Below are 20,572 nucleotides of genomic sequence, written 5' to 3'. Positions count from 1 at the left end.
GTTCTTTCTAAAACCTCCACCTACTTTTGACTCATAAATATTTTTCCTGGATACTTAAGACCCCAACAGCGACGGAGTCTCAAGTTCTGGATGCGGTAAGGTGAAAGTGTGGCAATCCGGCAGTGAGGCCCCCTCCTCAGACAGCCCCAGAGAACCCGGCCGCATCAGCCAAATCAGCCCACTTCTCACGCATTCGGGGAGACGAATCCGGGCAAATTAGCTGTCCTCATTATAAATCTCCAGAGCTTTAAGCTCCACATTAAGTGCAAACGAAGCAGAAAGGGTTAAAGACCGCAGATCACTTTTAGAACGGCACTGTACTGGCAGTCATTGAGCACGGCGCTGTTGGAAAGTTGGGAACATTTACTGCGAACGGTTCCCATGGTTATGGAAGTATTTTTAAATGGCTCTCAGGATTATCATATCCAGGCTGATGCATGGGAATCCATCAAAAAGCCATTCATCTTTTCTTCCAGGAAGAGGGGAGGGGTCAGCAAATATGCGCACACTGAAGTCGGTGCAGTATCCCACGGCGTGCGTGTGTGTGTGTGTTCTGTACGTGTGGGGGTGTGCTCCATGTGTACTTACGTACGTGCCCGATATGTGCTTGGGTGAGTGGGTAAACCTGTATGTGGCAGTGTGTAGTAGTGTGTGTGTGTGCGTGTGTGTTTTGGGGGGGTAACCAGTAGTGTTGTGTGTGTGTGGCGGGGTGAAACCAGTATGTGTGTGTGTGTGTGTCTGTGTGTGTGTGTGTGTGGGGGGTGAACCAGTGAGTGAGCGTGTGTGTGTGTGTGTGTGCGTGTAGGGGCGAACCAGTGAGTGTCTGTGTCTGTGTCTGTGTGTGTGTGTGTGTGTGTATGTGTGTGTGTGTGTGTGTAAACCAGTATGTGTGTGTGTGTGTGTGTGTGTATGTGTGTGTATGTGTGTGTGTGTGTGTGTGTGTGTGTGTGTGTATGTGTGTGTGTGCGCGCGCGTGCGCATGTGTGTATGCTCGTTGGTACAGCCACACAAAGCCGTGCTTGTGTGCAGTGCTAGGCCTGCTGGAGTCCTGCCTCCTCCTCGGGCAGCGGGCAGAGAAAGGCTGGCTTGTGCGTGGCGGACGGCCCGCTCTGCAGGTACGGCACATCTCCGCACAGACGCTCTTCTGTGCAGCCTGGCACCACCCTGAGAGCCGGGCGGCACGCTGGCACGGCCTGGCACAGCCGCCCCGCCGGCCCCTCACCCGAACGTTTCCAAAAGGGCAATCTGAAGCCGCACGGTGGCGGGGGCTCAAGGAGACGAGGGGGGGGTCAGGAACCGGAGCGCCGTCTCAGTCCGGTGGAGAAAGGCGGTCACGCAGGGTTTCACGCTCTCCACAACGAAAGGAGAAATTACTCATTTCATTTTTTAACAATTCGCCACCATTTTGCGCGAAACATTCACCATGACTTCTGAAGTGGAAATATTCTACCACGCTACTGCCCAAGGGCTTCACAGGCCTGCCTGCACTCTGCAGCGGTGCCTTTAAAACTGCATTTCCCACCAATCCTCATTACCCGAGCTCCCCGCCTCAGCTTAGCGAACATGTGCTGGGGGGCGGAGCGCTTCCTATGCGCCGTCACAAGACCGCAGCGCTCACATGACCCCCCCCCCCAGCCTCGACTGCCCACTGAAATGAGCACCGCCAGTCTCATCTGAGGGGGCGTATTCTACAGAGGGGCGCAATATTCTGAACAGAATGCCGAGTGTCTTCTGAAGCGCAGAATCGGACCGCTGGACACAGCCAGAGGCTCCCAGTCTAATTATACCTTTGACAAAGCTGCTGCTTTTAATAAGACAGACGCATGACACTCACTCAAGCTCGAGCCCCCGCTCCCTCCGCACAGGAACTCTTCAAGCAACCCATTAGCGCCATCGTCACAGTCTAAACCACAAGAACAAAGGAAGTGGCCCAGTTCTGAGTATTGATGGGATTTTCGCTTTGAAGTGCATGTGTCAGAGACGATGAAGCGCTCGTCTACTGACAAACTTCCTGTTTCCTGAAACGGGCCGTGTTTGTTCGCGCGGTACTATAAAGGACCCTTATCTCAGCGAAAAAGCAGAGCAAGAAATCTCCGCCGAAAACGGGGAAGTCTGCCGGAGTGGTTTGGGCCCTTTCACAGAACTGCCACTGAATTATTCGAAAACAGGCAGACATCCAGCATGCCGCAGTTAGGCAGCCTGTCAATGGAAAAAAAACCCAAACAAGGCGCTTCAATGTTCGGCTGTCGGGAGCGTAAGGACGCCGAATCAAAAGAGCCCAGATTGAATCGATGTCATCCCACCACCTCAGGGCACGCCGGCCTCGACTGCCTCTAAGTACCCCAGGCCTGTAATTAGGAAGGTAGTACTTATGAGTTCAATATGCAAGGGAGGTATGGAAGTCGCACCGAAATAACAGTCATTTGTAACGCGAGACAATTTTAATCAAGAGTAAAGCCAAAGCGCCAAAGAGTTTCGCCGCGTCAAAGTGCACTGAAAACACGTTTCACACTGCGGTAATCGTCTCATTACATTACAGGCATTTAGCAGACGCTCTTATCCAGAGCGACTTACACAACTTTTACATAGCATTTTACATTGTATCCATTTATACAGCTGGATATATACTGAAGCAATTTCGGATAAGTACCTTGCTCAAGGGTACAACGGCAGTGTCCTTACCCGGGAATCGAACCTGCGACCTTTCGGTTACAAGCCCAGTTCCTTACCCACTGTGATACACGCCGCCCTATCTCGCTGAAAGGAGCTGCTGGAACGGACTGAGCGCGCCCAGAGCAGGAATCTCAGCGCGCGCTGGAACACTGAGCACGCTTCGGGGTCCGGACTGTTCCGGCACGACCCTCCTTCCTCGCGGTGACATCGCAGCGCAGCCGGGGCAGGGCCGCTCGTCTGTCCGCCCTGACCTCGCGGCACCGGGGGAAACGCTCGCGCAGCGCCAGGAAGAGGACGGCGAGCGGGAGGGGGAGCTGACGTCACCAGCGCCCGGTCCCCGCGTTCGCTCTTCCGGCCCGACGGGGTTCGTTTTTGGCAGAGGTGAGGGCGCCGTCTGGGCCTTGGACTCGAAGCTGCCACGTCGCGTGGGCCTGGGGGGGGAGGGGGGGGGTGGCGTGCTCTCCCGGGACAATGCCTCGTAAAAAAAACCCTCAGCTGCGGCGTGCGATCCCGCCTGCACGGCACTTCAATGAGACACCTGCAGGCACGCAAGTAACAGGCTGGTTACACAGCTGTGGAATTCTCCCCCGGACCCAGGCCAGAGCCCAAAGCCTTGTTTTCGTCAAAAGCGGGATCGTAAAGAGCGCTTTGATCTGAGCGTGGCGCTAACAATGGGCTGGAGATGGCATAAACACGTGTGGCGGCCCGGGGCACGCCATGGAAGCATTAGCGCTAAAACTAGCCAATCCCAGGGCCAGTCACGACTGCGGGAAAAGGCGGAGTTCCGCTCCATTCCCAGTCGACGCGAGCCGAGCAGATGTGGCCAGGCCTGAGCGCCGCGCTCGGGCTCCTCCCTAAAGTGAGCAGCAGGACCAGTCTCAATCAGGCTTCTCCGCAAAGTGAGCAGCAGGACCAGTCTCAATCAGGCTCCTCCACAAAGTGAGCAGCAGGACCAGTCTCAATCAGGCTTCTCAGCCAAGTGAGCAGCAGGACCATCTCATCAGGCTCTCCAAATGGCAGCGGACCTTCATCAGCTTCAGCCAAGTGAGCAGCAGGACCAGTCTCAATCAGGCTTCTCCACAAGGAGAGCAGCAGGACCAGTCTCAATCAGGCTTCTCCGCAAGGAGAGCAGCTGGACCAGTCTCAATCAGGCTTCTGCATAAAGTGAGCAGCAGGACCAGTCAGGCTTCTGCTAAGGAGATCAGGACATTCATCAGCTTCTCACAAGGAGAGCAGGACCAGTCTCAATCAGGCTTCTCCGCAAGGAGAGCAGCAGGACCAGTCTCAATCAGGCTTCTCCACAAGGAGAGCAGCAGGACCAGTCTCAATCAGGCTTCTCCACAAGGAGAGCAGCAGGACCAGTCTCAATCAGGCTTCTCCACAAAGTGAGCAGCAGGACCAGTCTCAGTCAGGCTTCTCCGCAAAGTGAGCAGCAGGACCAGTCTCAGTCAGGCTTCTCCACAAAGTGAGCAGCAGGACCAGTCTCAATCAGGCTTCTCCGCAAAGTGAGCAGCAGGACCAGTCTCAGTCAGGCTTCTCCGCAAAGTGAGCAGCAGGACCAGTCTCAGTCAGGCTTCTCCGCAAAGTGAGCAGCAGGACCAGTCTCAGTCAGGCTTCTCCGCAAAGTGAGCAGCAGGACCAGTCTCAGTCAGGCTTCTCCGCAAAGTGAGCAGCAGGACCAGTCTCAGTCAGGCTTCTCCGCAAGGTGAGCAGCAGGAGCAGCCTCAACGCTCTCCAGCAGAGGCGGCAGCCCCAGCGCAGGAGGACGGTCATGAATCACGCCAGGCTGGCTGGGGGATAATGAGATGTGCCGTCTGGAAAGTGTCCAAAGCCCCTGGGGAAGGGACGGGGGGAGGGTGTCCTAACCGATTCGGGCCCGGGTTCGAAACCATGCACCGCTTTTATTAATCCATTTGCTGCTCTGCTCATTAGCATAATCAAAAGGGCTCATTTATTACATGGGGGGGGGGGGGTTGGTTCTCCCAGCCTCAGGCCCGGGTTCAAAACCTTCCGCTGCTCCAGCCAGCTTTTATTAATCCATTTGCTGCTCTGCTTATCAGCATAATCTAAAGGGCTTATTTATCACACGGGGGGGTTGCGCTGGATCCCCTTACAAGGCACCTTGCCGGCTCATTGGCCCGTTTGATTTCCTTAACGGGGCATTTTAGCGGGAGAGCTCTGCGACGGAGGACATCGGCGCACCGGGTCGTAGGCCTGGCCCGACGGAACCGGTGGCCGTGAACACGATTGGGCTACGCGATGGAGGGCGGCGGGCCGGGTCGCTGAGAGACACGGGCGGAAGGTCAGGCGGCCGCTCCACGCACAGCCCCGCCCGGGCGCGCAGCACCTCGCACTTCCCCAACGTCAGCAGGTTCAGGTGCTGCCGGGAGCCATCGACCTGTTGGTAAGTGAAAGTGCGTAGAAAACCACTCCAGCCGAGAAAGATATTCCCCCTGAGGGGGCGGTGGGCGCTCGGCGAGACTGACGCAAATGAAGCCGCCCGGCGGTTTACACTGCGGTAACTGCTGTCATACCAACGTGGTACGCCGCCGTACTGGGAAAGGCACACGGCTCTAATGACAGCGGAAAAAAAAAAGAAGAAAAAAAAAAAAAAAAAGGGGTTTGACCTGAATATTCGCACGAACGGATGCAGTGAGGGCGCAGGGGCTGTGCTCACCTCCAGCACACAGGAACCCGGGCGGTGTTAACTGGAAAGTGGAGGAAGGGCACCCTTTTGGCACCAAGACCGAAACTAACGCCCGGCGGCCCCTCCAAACAGGCGATGGAAAATGAGTGACGCACGTCTTGCGCCGGCCGGAGAGTTTGGAGGAAAAACCCCGGGGCTCGGTGTGTGACGGGGCTCGGTGTGTGTGACGGGGCCCGGCGCTGAAAGGAGCGCGAGCGGCGTGACGAAACCCTCGCTCTCCGCTGCCGCCGAGGGCCCGGCTGCCTGCCGCCTCGCCGCGCCGCCTTCATCCCCCGCCGTGACAAATTGGTTCAGCAAGAACTCGGGGCTCAAGATAAACATTATTCAGGGGCCAAGGCAGCGACTGCAGTAAAGTTACTCATCTCTAAAAGGAAAGCAGCTGAACTACGACGGGCTCTTTTCAGGCCGGCCTCCCTTTTGAGTAATATCAACTGGAGCGGTCATCTGCTGCCAATTCTCTCCCGTAGGCTGCATTCTGCATTATATGAATGAACATGCAATCTTGGCATCGCACAAAGGCTCTTTCGCTTCCCCGGTCCAATAAGCGCCAGAACTGCCTTCATTTTGTGATTATGTTCTGACAGTTGCCAAATTGCGGCCAAATTTCAGCCACACGTGACATTCGATCAACAGCCCGCCTTTCCTTGGGACAAATGGAGCGATGGTGAGCGCCAAGCCCGGCAGTCTCAATGCGGCCACTAATCACGTATCGATTGTCACGCTGAGGAGCGCAGGCGGGGGGGGGGGGGCGCATCTGGCTGCTCCCGGGAACAGAAGATGTAGTGCTCACAAGGAAAAGGAAGCGCACATAAGGCTGTCTTAGTGTCACAGCAAAATGTCCAATTACCGTCGCTGTCAGACACACCCTGAAGGAGGGAGGGCACCAATAAGGCCACCCCCTCCCCCCACTACTACTGTGTGTACTCACTGCACTAGAGGGCCCTTGGCTCATCCAACTCTGTGTTAGCCAATCACACCTCAGCGCTGCCAGGGATTCAGGTAGAGCTTTCCATTCCAATAAAAGGGAGCTGGCCCATCGCACGCGCACCTGAGCTACCGGCTCCCCCGGGCTCACCAGAGAGGGGCCGCGACCCATACCTTACACCGTGTCATTCGGACAGGTCGGCTCCAGCTCCACTCCCCTAACACCAAGAGACTCCAATGGCACTTAAAGAACGCCGCTCTTGAGCAAGCGCCCCCTTGGGGAGATGTTATTCTGAGCTTGAGCCTATCAGCAGTCCCACAGCTCTTACTGCAAAGACGATGGGCGCTAACCCTGGGGTCCATAACAAATTCCCACACCGCCTTCCTTCAATCTGCATACATAATCCTCCCCCCCCCACCATGCACTGGCTATGTAATCCCCTGCTGCTCCCTTCATGTGCGCCCAGCTTGTTCCCAGTGGCACAGAGATTAGCTTTCGGTCGCGTTTCCATGGAAAATCCAGGTTTGAATGCAGGGACCCCTTCCTCCGGGCGGGTGGAGCAGAGGAACGGTCCTCGTGACTCAGTGTGGAGCGGCGCGTCGAAAATATTTGGCAAACTTGAAAGGTCCTACTTAACAAGTGCTTGACGTGACACAGGGCATACACAGCGCGGCCAATTACAGCCGAGCGGCCAGCACGGTGCGCAGAGCTCACCATAACACATACTCACGAGATCAACAGGAGGCAGACGTCAGGGTAAACATCTGACTGTACGTCCACTTAAAGTTTGCGTTTCCACCACCCCCCACCTGCATCACAGGATGTTGCGCTCTCACGTGCGTAATTTCACGAGAAACTGCATGCAGGATCATCCGAAATTTAATGAATTCTCCAGTGAAGCCACTTGACTGAGCGGAGGAAGTTTAGTGTCAAGCTGAAGAGGTTTGTATAAGATGGGGGAGTGAGAAGCAATCGCCCTGTAAACAGGATCCTTCCACTTCTGCTTCGAGTAAATACATTACTGTAGACGACAGCACGGATTCCAGCAGCACCCAGGCCTTAGATGGAAAACCCTTCATTTACAGCAAGGGCTGGCCAGCCCTGTTCCTGGAGTTGGACAGTCCTGTAGGTTCTCTTATTCTAACCCTAACAAAGTTATTTGAGTTAGAGATCTTTTTGAGCATATAATTAGTAGAATCAGGTGTGTCAAATTAGGGTTGGAGTGAAAACCTACAGGACAGTAGATCTCCAGGAACAGGGTTGGGCTAACCCTGATTTGCTGCGTACCCACCCCTCAATGCTCAAGGACAGACAAGAAGGAAAGCTTAATTATTCATGGGGTTCGTCCTCAATCTGAATGAAGGAAACGCAGACAAAGCGTCTCGACCAGACACGCTTTTCCTGAGACTAGACGAGCCTGCCACATCCCACCCAAATTTACACTCTTCTTCCTTTTCCTCACAAGCACTCTGTAATCCTTAGTTCAAAGCCCCCCTACACATGTACAGATTGGGTATTCGGTCTGGGGGGACCCATCTGTTGACGGGATAATCTGGCCCCCGCGCGTACACCTGGCAGCAGCGTCTGAGCGACGCGGGACCGAGGTGGAACAGCATCGGGACGAGGGGTCAAGCGCCCTTCCAGGGGAGGAGGACGCCTTTTCCAAAAGCTGGAATCATGTCCCATGTTTTCTTTCCGCTAACACAAGAGGAGAGCACAAAAACAGGCCACTGCTGGGTAATTCACTGTACGACAGCTGAAAATGTGCAGGGCGGCGGGACAATTAAAAAGTTATGTAAGCAGTCAGGAAGGGACATTTTCATCCATTTGAGCCTAATTGCTTGTTTGGTAACGGGAGTGCTGGACTGGTGGCGGGGGGGGGGGAGGAGTTAGGCTTTTGTAAAAGACATACATTTAATGCAAACACAGCAGACAAGCTCTCAGAAAAAAAAAAAGTGCTTCTGAGACTGTTTGAACAACGGCACTGATTGGAACTGCCTGCCACAAAGCAAACACACATTTCCCCTGATGGGCGTGGGATTAGAGCTGCCCCATCGACTCGGAACGTGGCAGCTTGAATCACAAGCCAAAAGGTCGTTTTAATCATACGCCAAATGACACACAGGTGAAGCGGCCTCTGGCCGTGCCAGCGGCTCGTTTATTTTCTGTACGGACCTCCTTAAAACGCGCCCGCAAACAGGGGGCCCCTCCAAGCCCGACGTCCACCTGGAGGGCGAGGGCGGCCGGAGAAACGCTGCCGCCGTGTCTCCACGGTAACGAGGAGCGTTTTCCCGCGGCTTTCTGTCAGGTTCGCTCCAAGTGTGCGCTCACAAACGGCACAGGGTCAGAACTGCCCCCCGGGCCCTCATCGAGAGCAGCCTGGGCTCGGGCGCGGCTGCTCAGCCCGGGCTCAGACCCCCTTCTCAAAGCTGCCCTCCCTATTCCGGCACTGGAGCAAAGGCGCGCGCGTCCCTGGACGTCACCATGCGACTCCCTTAAAGAGCGGCGCGCGGGGAGGAAGCGGCCTGTACTCACGTTGCCGTGGTTGATGAAGCCGTGCTTGCTGGCGATGCGGTCGGCCTCCTCGGCTCCGCCCGCTACGTGGACGGCCCACGTGTTGGTGTAAACCTTCGGTTCGGCCGGCGGCTGGGCCGCAGAGGCCAGGTAGAGCAGCAGCGTCCAGAGCAGCAGCGGCGAGGCCAGCCGGAGATCCATGGAGAAGCGCGGGGGGGCCGGGTGGGCAGGGGCGGGGCGGGGCGGGGCAGGGGCGGGGGCGGAGCGAGGCGGGGGGCAGGTAGTGCCGAACCTTCTGCTCCTGCGGTGACTTTCTGGGTACAGCTACCTTGTTAGCGATTTGGGCTGCTCTGGGCACATGTAAGCTGGCGGTCAGTGGAGACCGGGGGAGATCAGGACAGCGTTGGGCTCACCTGGGAGAGAGGAGAGAGCAGAGGTGAAGGTCACTGATGAGCGGAGACAGGCACAGCCAAACCACACTATTAGGCCCTGTCAATCACAGCCACTCTGCATCCCTTCCTGAAAACTATAGATTGCAGCCCTATTTACATACAGCAGCAGGCAATACGGTACCAATATTTTCAACATATTGTAGTAAATGCACACGCGGGAGATTCCCAGGTTATAGAGAAAATCTAAAGTACATTATGGATACAGAACTGGGCTTCCTACACAAGGAAGTATTTTAGCAAATGAATAAAGTCAGCCACTTGTGGCAAATGCCTAATTAATGGCATAGCATCCACAACTTTGAATATTAAAAATGGTTTTAAAACAAACATTTCAATGATTGGTGTATTGATGTCCAAAGTCAATATAACTTTTATAACTCAGGTTTTACTAAATTAAATGAGACAATTTAATGTGCTTCCAGCCACAATCATCCCCTTACTATTATGCAAATTTCAGGACTGTTGGACGTAGGCTACAGTCTTGCACATGATACCTATATCTTGCTAATTAAATAGTAAATGTCCCAGTATAAAGTAAAATCAGAGACTCCACTACATTTACACTGAAAAATGTACAGGGGGTTTGGCGGGCCTGTCCTAAAAGCCTGAAAGTCCTGAGCCCAAGAGCCAGAGCGCTGACAGCAAACCCACAGCCATTTAAATATTCAACCCCCCCCCCCCCAACACAAATCCTCTCTGGCTTTTTCCAATAAGCGAGGCTGGCAGGTGTCCCTTGTCATAGATTATAAAAAGGCTTTGCACTGCTTCCTCTCAACACCTCCTGAAGCAGACACTGAAAGACACAGCCACATACGCCAGGAGGAAAAACCACACCGCAGCACAATAAAGAACAAAGTGCAGATTGTTTCATCAATGAGATGGCCCAATTAATACACAATCAGTTTGTAGCAGCTCTGTCATCTACTGCATCCACTAGCTGTGAGCAAAACAAGTACAACCCTGATTACAAAGCTGATAATACACAAGACAAACGGATTACTGAACTGTAAAACGCTATTAAGAGATTTCCATCTAGGAAAGCAGGTTTCTGTAGTGAGAAGTACGCTACTTGTTTGCAGATAAAATGACACCTGAAATGAAGATCTCCATCAAAGTTCCTCTAAAAGCACAAGTGCTGCACGCATGGTCTTCACTGGGGGGGGGATGTTCAGAGCTACAGCTGAGTGGGTCTCGTTTTCTCTTCATACTTGGTGGGAAGCAGAAAAGATTAAAGTGTGTGTGTGTTTGTGTTTATGGGTGTGGGTGAGTGTGTGTTTGTGCACGTGCACATGCATGTGTGCATACACAGGAAACCACTGTGGAGTTTACAGTGAACTCTCTTGGATTAATGAGGGCGTCTCCGAGGCTCACACCAGTACATTATGCAGTCCCTTCCTTTGGGAGAAGAATGACAAAAGGGCCAAAAGGAGAGTATCTTCCTGTGTCAAGACATGAAAGGCACTTCCAAGACTGCACATCATTACTTAAGCCAAACCAAGTGCCAGTGTAGAAATCTCACAATTGTGTGACCTCTCAGAGATGGTGGGGGCATTAAGTCTCAGAGAACATGAGAGACTCAGACAATTCAGATAGGCAGAAGCCTGAGTCCACCACTATTTGGTCCAAGATTATGAAACTGCAATGTGTCAAAGCCCAGTGAACAACTAGTTAATTCTTAAAGACTTTTTTTTGTCTTGGATGAATGCTGTCAAACTTGTTGTATTAACCCCATATGCATTAATAACCTGTTCCTCTACTGCAACTGTACAATACATTTCAGTAAGAGGCATTTTTTTGCCAAACAGATTTTTCCAAGAAGGCAAAATGAGAGACAGAGAGAGAGAGAAAGAGAGCAGAATAATTTCAACTAGTGATTTCTTCTAAGACTGAAGCAGCTTAAAGAAGAACAGTTAGCAAAAGCCCCTGGGATGTCCCCCCTCAGCCCACACGGCACCCTAGAGGCTACGCACACTAACAGCCGCAAATAGCCTACGCAAAACAAGCAGGTTTTGAAGTGCATTTGGAGTTTGGGAATAGCGTACATATTATTTCTTTAATGCTAATGAAAAAGAACACACTTTTACCAATTCCCCAAAATAAAAAGAAGCAGTGCATCACAGAAAATGAAGAGTTTATATTGAATGTGCACACGCTTAAGAAACCCGTAAAAAGTAGCTATCAACCGCTGTGGGAACAGAGGAAAGTGGATCGAAGCTGTCATGCTGCAGGCTTTCATTAGAGGCCATTAAAGCTAGAAATAGCAAGCTAACTGGCTACGCTACAGCACTGTCTTAAATGTAATAGATAGATAAACATGCAAGAACCACAGTCCCTGAAATCCATGGCACGTATGTCAAGATACACAGTACACAGTAACAGACACCAAAAACTTAATGAACCTTTTTGCAGAACAACAGTACTACATACAAAACAACTAGAATGCACATTGTATATCACCTGGACACAATGTATAGTAAAGAATAAAACATTCATAAAAACTGGAAAGAGTATAAGCAAGTTGATAGTGGCCTACTTAATTTTTTCTGGGTAGCAATGTAGTTTACGAACAGAAAGCCTATGCTACATTTACACAGCTGATTAAAAGGAAACAAAAATGAACACATTTGAAGAGATTACTTTATTTTAACAGGGCAGATCATGTGGCAATACGTGACAAGTGTTGATTCCAGTTCTCCGCACTGACTCCGGTGCTTAAAGTTGTCTGTGTCCCTTTCAGCAGACTATACTGCAGCTGTTCCAACAACACAGTTCAAACTCCACAAACAAGGGGTAACAATTACTACATTTGTAATGCACCACTGCTTTGCTTGGATCGTCGTAAAGTGTAGCAATGTTCATTTGCATAACTGCAAGGAGGAAAATTCCACAGCATCTAAAAACAAACTAGAAACTATGGCAAGTTTGAGAAATCTGCCTTGCATCAAAGCCAGTGAAATATTCCTCAAGAAACAAACTGCAATACAATTAGCAACAAACTATTCGCTTCAAAAGCAAAACCTGATTTTGGCACGGCATGGTAACTGTGGTTTGAGTTCTGAAGATTGTCAAAGAAAGAACCAAATGGCAAGATTGAAAAATGAGCGTATTGTACTTATTGTACGACATAGTGTTTTACTATTCTTTCCCTCCATATTTACTTCCCAAGGTTGAAAATGAGGACTTCAAAATAAGTGCCTCAACCAAAAATGTTTAGTGCAAATGGCTAATGTTGACTAATGTTTTAATATGACCTTGACAGCAAGCACGTAAAATAAATTCACTCATCTCATAATAAAAAAAGAAATTTATATAGCACATTTCGAACACACAGTGCTATTCAATATGCTTTACAGAAAAAGTGACAGAAGTAAAAACAATCAAGTAAAAAGGACAAAAATAAAACAGTGGAATATAGCCTATATATATATATATATATATATTATATATAATATATATTATATATATATAAGAGAGAGAGAGAGAGAGAGAGAGAGTTTTACAAGGCTAACGTACCAAAAAAAACAAAACATGCTTTGTGGAGAAGTTCTCTCCAGACTTTGGCAACCAAGTGTATTACTCTAAAAATAATAGTACTGTCTATGGAATTAAATGCCATGTACAAGCACTGAGACAAAATAGTTAAGCAGTGACATTTGTTTTTGTAACTTCACTAGTTTCAGACTGTATTCCCCATTTAGGCTATCTGCCCTTAGGAAGCGTTGTCTTCTAAACACTGGACATAGCTAAACGTCTCAAAAATGAAGTCAGGGCTACAACAAGCAATTTTAGCTTAAATGTATGCTGACAAAAGACGAGTATCAATCAAAGTAGAAGCATTAAACTGTCTTCTCCGGCTCAATGGTGAAATGTAAGCTAGGCTACAATTCCAGTCACTCCGGTTTAAAGACAGATTATATGCCAAACATAGTGTGTGTAGTCACTTCAATGTAACATGAAGTGAAATAGGATAAAATCCTATTTCTTGTTGTTACACTCTATCCAAAAAAAGGTTACAAACTACCGAAAGCCTACAGCCTTTTTGCTGAAAATACATTCAGTAAAAATGTTACCAATTTCCAAAAAATGTAAGAATCATAACAATAACAATCATGATAATGGCATGTGAAAGCGGTCAAATCGCATTGACACCCTTACTGACAAAGACAATGCAGCGTGATGCAACCATAAGACAACCACCACAGAAAAATCTTCCAGAAATGTTCACTTTGAGAATGTATGGACTTTGCTCTTATTACCCACAAGCTTTACTATCAGTAGAGCAACATGATCAGCCCAATCAGCCGTCAGCACAAACTTTAAAACTGTAACCTCTTTAGCACTCTCAAAGAGAACAGCACTTGATTTGCACCAGTTGTTTCAATACTCAGAATGTTAAAAAAAATGTACAATATTTTTAATCTATTCAGAAACGTAACGGTTTTCAATGAGAAAACGACTCGTGTAAGAATATGCACACGGACAGTAATACCAACAGGTGGTGAACATCAACATTCTGACATTTCGATGAATTGTGGTTTCCAGATATTTAACTGGTTAGCTGAGCAGAGTACATCTAAATATGCTCGACACTACTTTGTGAAAGTACTGTATTTTGCTCAATTCTATGAAGCCAATCTTGCCATTTCGTAATTTGCTTAGCAGAATGAAACTTTACTATGACGTTAAGTGATAACGTGTGAATAGCAAATGTATTCACATGGTTAGTACTCATATATTAAATCCACCTTGTATCATGAACCCTGATACAAACAAATAACCAGATGCGTAGAGCGATAAAAGCTGATGGTAAATGCAGCTCACCTCGACGTTCCTGTTCTTTCGGCAGTGTTCTTTAACGAAATGCAGAACTGCACACAGACACGCACACCTAACCCAGCGAGTAACGCCTGCTGTAACCCACGTTTCAAAGTACACCCCCCTCTCAGTGACCTCATTAGAACACTCCAAGGCACTTCAAGCGAAAAACGCTTAAGTTCCTGCCAAGAGTGGTTGAACTTCTGCGTGTTTTTTTATGCTTGTCGTTGTTTTTTGTTCTGAAGAAACGCTCAAAGAAAATGCCAGTATTGCGCGTCACAAATTGAAATCCACAAAACCATTTTACGTCAGGAATGTAGATACGCTTTCTTTAAATCATATCAGCAAAAAGCAACCGATAAGAAATTGTGCGTAGACGTCCGCAGTCTTTCATAAAGAAAACATGCGATTCATATGATGTATTTCACAGCATGTCAATTATAACGAAGCTAAAAAAGGACTACAGTCGCCCTTACTATTAGAATACACGTACTAGTCATGCAAGCAATAGATCCCCGAGTAGTCCAGTATGCTCGTATTCATGTCTGGCGAATCTTAAAAAATAATAACAAAATAAAAAGTATCGGTATTTGGCAGACCTTGGGGCATGCATTCTAAAGGTGGAACGTGTATGACTGGAACTTTGCTTGTAGCTTTACCCTAAACGTCAATTTGCGTTTCGCCTGCGTAAAAACATATTGGCCACGATGCACATCAAAGTAATCAATGCTCCGTTGCAATTGAAACACTCACGAAACTGCAATGAATTGTGTGGGCAACAAACTGTTGCCTGGCCGCTGACATAAAATCACGGGACATTTTAGATTATATAATGGAGGACTTTCAAGAAAAAGATAACCAATCCAAAGAGAACCAGGAATTGTTTAGGCACATCTGCGGTGATATCATCGGACATGACCCACCCTGTCTACAGTGACTCACTGAATTGTATGACACTTCAGTTTTCAGAACGGCTTTTTTATTTACTGAATTTCTAACGCAACATACCCCCCCCCCCCCAAAAAAAAATTGTATATTGTTAACAAACCCGTGAAAATACCCCGTTCTCCTGCTTAGGCTAAGATAAACTTAACATTTCTACAATTCCTGCACAGAGCTAAGGACTTAGACAAGTCACAAGTTTAATGTTCTCAAAATGTTTTAATGAACGCCGGTATTGGGTAAATTATTTATATGTATTGTCCACCGCTGTGACTAATGTTAGATAATTCTTAAATTGAGATAGGGTAATCAGGACAATAACAATAATCACGCAACACGGACGAATAAGCAACAATCATCTAAAAACCTCATGACCATAATTTCCAGAGCGACAAGAGAAAATATCGAAATCATTAGTGCTGTAAAGACTGATCCAAACTGTAAACGTAATGTCAATACTAAACGTACACAAACACCAACAGCTTGCCAGCTCCGAGTAACGTTACCACACACGTTCTGAATTTACGTTCCACAAAAACTGCCGGAATATCCTGTATTCCAGTTAAGACTAGTCTAACTAACGAGTACGCTTCCATTTAACTTTTCAGTTGACCACATTATACTTATCCAATGGTTTCATATAACATATAGAAGTAGCTAGCTATGCTGAAATTTAATCCCGAATAGAGTATTTAAAGAGTGACAAATAAGTTCAGTGTTAGTCAGCTGACTAGTTGTCACGTTAGCTAGCCAGGCAGGTAACTAGTTAACGATCTTGCCAAGTTACCTAGGTTCTCCAACACGAAGACGGTGTTCGCCGTGAAGAAAACATCACTCACTACCACCGTTAGCAATGTTATTTATCTGAACATCCTGACCAATGATACCTGTTCATGGATCCACGGCTGGCAACGACATCTGATTCGCGTATAGATTGTGGGCAGGGATATCCTTAGTTTTCTGTATTTAATTTAGCCAGTGGCGTTCCGGACTCCATGCCCCAGTTGCGCATTTCTGACGCTCAAGTACCTAGCTAGCTAAGATTAGACAGTTAGGGAGCTAGTCTAGCTGTAAATAACTCAGAAGAACTAGCTCTAAACTGACGTTAGATATAGCAAGGGACAGAGCTTGGCTAGCTAGCTGTTGTCTATTTACTCAAACTTCCTCGCCTATTTACTAGAACTTCCTCGTCTCAACAGCCCGCTATCCAATGATAAACCCATGCAGCTACGTTGATGTTAATTAGCCGAGTTGTTTTTCAAACGTTGAGTACGTTACCTAGCTAGCTAGTTGACACTGACCACCAGCTACATGGCCAATAATTATGATCAGTTACAGTTTGTAACGTAAGTGTAGCTGAAGTAAAAATAAAATCGCTTTCACCAACTATCAAATTAACCAGATTATGGTACGTATTAAGAGCAAAAAGTTCGTGTTGGCTAACTGTTAGTCCATACAAGTTCCAACGCTTGACCCAGCTTTTAATCATACAGTCATTACACAGCTAGCTCGCTCAGTATCGAGTCAGCGAAGCTACAGCGTGTGTAGTTTTAGCTAACGTGAGCTAGCTAGCTACCGAAAAGTAATTATGGTGTTAGCTAGCTAGCGTAATTTGTCAAGTGAATGATATCAAAAAAATCTTACCATAACCTCTTCTGCGACGACATCCACTTTGTTTATGACTATGGTCTGGAATATGTTTTCCTCCTTCGGTAACGTTAATGGTTGGAGGTGCAGATGTATACATATACTGATTGTATCCGTTCCTAAGATACTTTCCCAGTTTCTTGTTCAGATATTATGGAGAGGCTGTTTTCGAAGTAACGTTACCTAGCTAGCTAGCTGGGAATTACATGAACTTGGCAGCCAATGTTAGCTGCCTTCCGATGATTCCCAAACACGCGTTAAGTTCTTCACGTCAAACAGTCCTGTCCCGCGTCGGAGCTTCGTTGACTGTTGTCCACCAACCCAACCCTTTACTACACTATACCCGGGACCCCTCAGACCGACCCTGCTTGAGCGACAGCCCTTGGAGCACGGGATATGTTATTCTAAACCCCTCCGCTCCACCTAACAACAGCCGACTGCAGCGGCGGCGTCATGTTTCAGCTGCAGCCCAGCTTGTTGTGGTTTACATATAGCGGCGTAGTTACAATATACAAACAGCCTGTATCGGAGCAGAGAAAGAGGAATGACGCTAGCATGCAATATAGCTACAATACTCCGGCAGCCCAAATTCCTTAGCCCCCTTAACGATACTGACTGAGCTACTTTGCACACTCTACATGCGCCTAGTGGATTACCAGCAAAGAGGGGAACTTTCCATTGCCTTTCTCTGATTGTGGTCGTCAGTTAGCTACATACCACGTTTCAAAGATGCATTGTTAAAGAATTCGTACTGGCTTATATTTGTAATTCATACGCTATCCATGAAGCTCTTAGCAATTTACAAATGTGCTGTATATAAAGACTAAATCTTCAAATCAAACAGTTTTCCCCCCACACAACCTACGCGGAGTAGTCGTCCACAGACCCCAGGAAATACGTCACGTTCAGGGAGAAACGGGCAAAAGGAAAATTATATGGACACGCCTCTTTTGTGACAAAGTTTATAGGTATTGGTAATCTGGCACCATCTACAGACGTCTCGTGGCTAGTGGCTACAACACGAAACCTTCGTTGAAACGTTATGGTGTACTTCGGGAAAAAGAGCAGGAACACAATAGTCCCTAAAATAGATGCTCATCCTATTTTTTGGCAACTTAATTTTCTCTGTGCTGTATAATATACTGTATACAGTAAATAAACAAATTAATATAAGCAAATAAATAAAATTTAAAAAATCAAATATTCAGTATGCTTATTTAGATCTAAGAAAATAACTGATTGGAGCTAAAATACATATATAGGCCCAAAACCAAGACAATACATTTGGACAAAATTGGCCACCTTAGAAACATGACAAAATCCAGATTTTTGAAAGTTCATGATTTGTACTGCTAGAGAGAGTACTCTATACACTCACTGTGGACTGGTTTAAACTTGGGACAGTACACCATTTTTAAATCCAGTTTTAAGAAAATTGAGCTGAACATTCCATTCCATTCCATACAACTATCCTCATGCTGAATATTTTGTTATTGGAAATAACATCCACTATCCTATTGTGTGTTCTATCATTCATTTATTTCTTTACTTATTTATAAACAGATTAAAATGATTAAATATAATTGCCTGTGAGCTATTCAGTTTTACTTGTTACCCATTTAGGCATTTTCCAGGATGACGTCTTCAACCATATGGCATACTGACATGTAAATATCCAATGTGATCCTTGGACCGCACACTTAAAATATCAAATCAATTTAATGTGGGAAAGGCATGGCTAAACCAGTCAATTATTTAATGTATTTATTTATAATGGTCAAATTAAGTGAAAAGTTATAACTACCACATCCCCAAGTGTGAAATATAGCATACATGCATGTCAGAGTTGCAAACAGAAGGATCCTTACCCACATTACCTCACAAGGAATAACCCAAAATAAGGACAGCTGAAGCACTCAAAGGGGAGTCGGAGGACATACATTTTCTTCATGGTGCAGTCCCTGCACTCTCGTCTGTTGACTTTGAGGAAGATGTCCAGGACATCAAATGTCAATCACCCTTTTTCGTTAATGGGGTTGTATTTTGGTGTTCTGAGTGCTCCATATTTTGGGTTGGTCCCAGTGAAGTAATCCAGGTAACAATCCTTCCGTATGGATCTTGGACAGTCCTGGCTGTGAAACAGCTATTTAATCCTCTTTCATTCATTTGGCTGAAATACGGCTCTCATTCTGTTTTGCACTCATAATTGCATTCATGTCCTTTCACGAACATCCAAATATGTTCGCAGATTTCAGTGACCATTAAAAAGCCATTGAATTTTAACCAGCTTTTGCAATTATCCTGTTATAAGGACATTCAAACTGCACTTCATACTAGACTACACGAATTAGAGACTTTTACTATCGATAACCTGTCCATTTGACTGAAGTTACAACGGCATTAAGGTGACAGCTTACTCAAGGCCTGAAATGAATTAAATTTCACCAAAGTTAGTTACTAGCATTTCTACCAACTGTATACTTTCAACCCAAAATATACTCATCTACAGGTGTAACCTATGAGTCGGTTAAACATTTTTAGACTACTTTAAATGTCCTGAGTTTAGCCCGCTTCCCGGTATATTTGAAAATACTTTCCCAACAAGTACATTCCTCTAGTTTGCTCAGTGTACCTTTAAGATTATTTGAGTAAAAAAAGAGCCGCTTTTCAGTGACTCAAACTCAGTCCTGGGGAACCCCGCGTATGCTGATTTTTGGTCAAACCATTATTGTAATTCTAGAATTTTAACAAGCTGTTGATTTTTCTTAATTAGAAGCTTTTAAAGTTTTGAGAGATAATTTACCCTCTTATTTATCTTACTAGCCACATTATTTCAGAAATAGCTACACATGCCATGAAGAATAAAAGTGCCATATTCACATTGTTATATTGCAAATGATTATATAAAAAGGACAAACAAAATTTTGACTGAACAAACTGAAGACCTACTTGGAGTGACTGACCTACTTGGTGAATTGTGGACACCTGGCCACTACAACTAATCACATGGCAGGTAACGAAAAATTCAAAGACAAAACAATTGACGAGCCAAACCGGCATTGCGTTAATAAGTTTAACGAAATAATCATGATAGAACAGAAACACAATAGGTTTAACAAAAACCGACATACACAGAAAGGTCCCGAGGCCGAATTTGAGAACGACTGCTTTATATAATATTGTTCGTATTATTTTCGTAAACATAATTGAATTTCGGAATGTGATTTACATTATATTATGAGGATTAGAAGTGTTCAACTGCCATTTGATTTGCATTAATTATATTATGAGGATTAGAAATGTTTAACTGCCATTTTAAAATGCACTTTACATGTGTACTTGTGATGCTTTTTCCCGAACGGTGGATTTCGGAATTAATTTGCACGTGCACGAAACGTTCTGCGACTTCCACTGAACCTGCTTGGAACAATAAATATTTTTCAGTTTTCAGTTTGTTATAGTGTTCTCACATCCAAAATATAAACTTTTCTGAACGTTCTTGAAGCCTTTTGTCAGTACTAGAGAGTTAACCGATAAATCCCTAACCTGTTAACGTCGCAAAATAGTAGGCTATATCTACGGTATTTATATAGGTCGTTACTATATTACAATGTTTGGGTCGTTCTCTGGGGAAAAAAACGTTTCAACAAAAAGACGAATGCAGATTAGGCTGTTTTTCCATATGAAATTTGATATGACACTTGCACCAGGTTCTCTGGTCACACAAATTACCAATTTTCCTTCGATACCTTTGCTCCAGCACAGCAGTCCTGCCTCTTCTCAATTTAAATTGAACATATTCAGGAGGAGTGCATCCATGCAGAGTTATCCAGTCTTGCAAGTTTTTAAACTACACACACTGCACCAATCAACACTTGACAGTTATGGTGACGTATT

The 20,572-nt window shown here is 46.6% G+C and overlaps 1 protein-coding gene across 7 annotated transcripts in view; it reads right to left on the bottom strand.

Annotated features, from left to right (window-relative positions):
• Positions 1-20,563, bottom strand: part of furina (furin (paired basic amino acid cleaving enzyme) a) — a 109,232-nt gene extending 88,669 nt beyond the window's left edge. Inside the window, exons 1-2 of one of the 7 annotated variants that reach the window (XM_064336726.1) lie at positions 20,425-20,563; positions 8,841-9,232 (exon numbers count right to left, since the gene is read on the bottom strand). In XM_064336726.1, coding sequence (XP_064192796.1) covers positions 8,841-9,020 — 180 coding nt within the window. In that variant the 5' untranslated portion in view covers positions 9,021-9,232; positions 20,425-20,563. The other 6 variants (XM_064336719.1, XM_064336720.1, XM_064336723.1 and 3 more) reach the window with 6 other exon arrangements.
• Positions 20,564-20,572: the final 9 nt, after the last annotated feature.

The sequence above is a fragment of the Anguilla rostrata genome, chromosome 5, assembly GCF_018555375.3.
Source record: "Anguilla rostrata isolate EN2019 chromosome 5, ASM1855537v3, whole genome shotgun sequence".
Lineage (NCBI taxonomy): Eukaryota > Metazoa > Chordata > Actinopteri > Anguilliformes > Anguillidae > Anguilla > Anguilla rostrata.
This window is presented reverse-complemented; position numbering and strand designations above follow the sequence as displayed.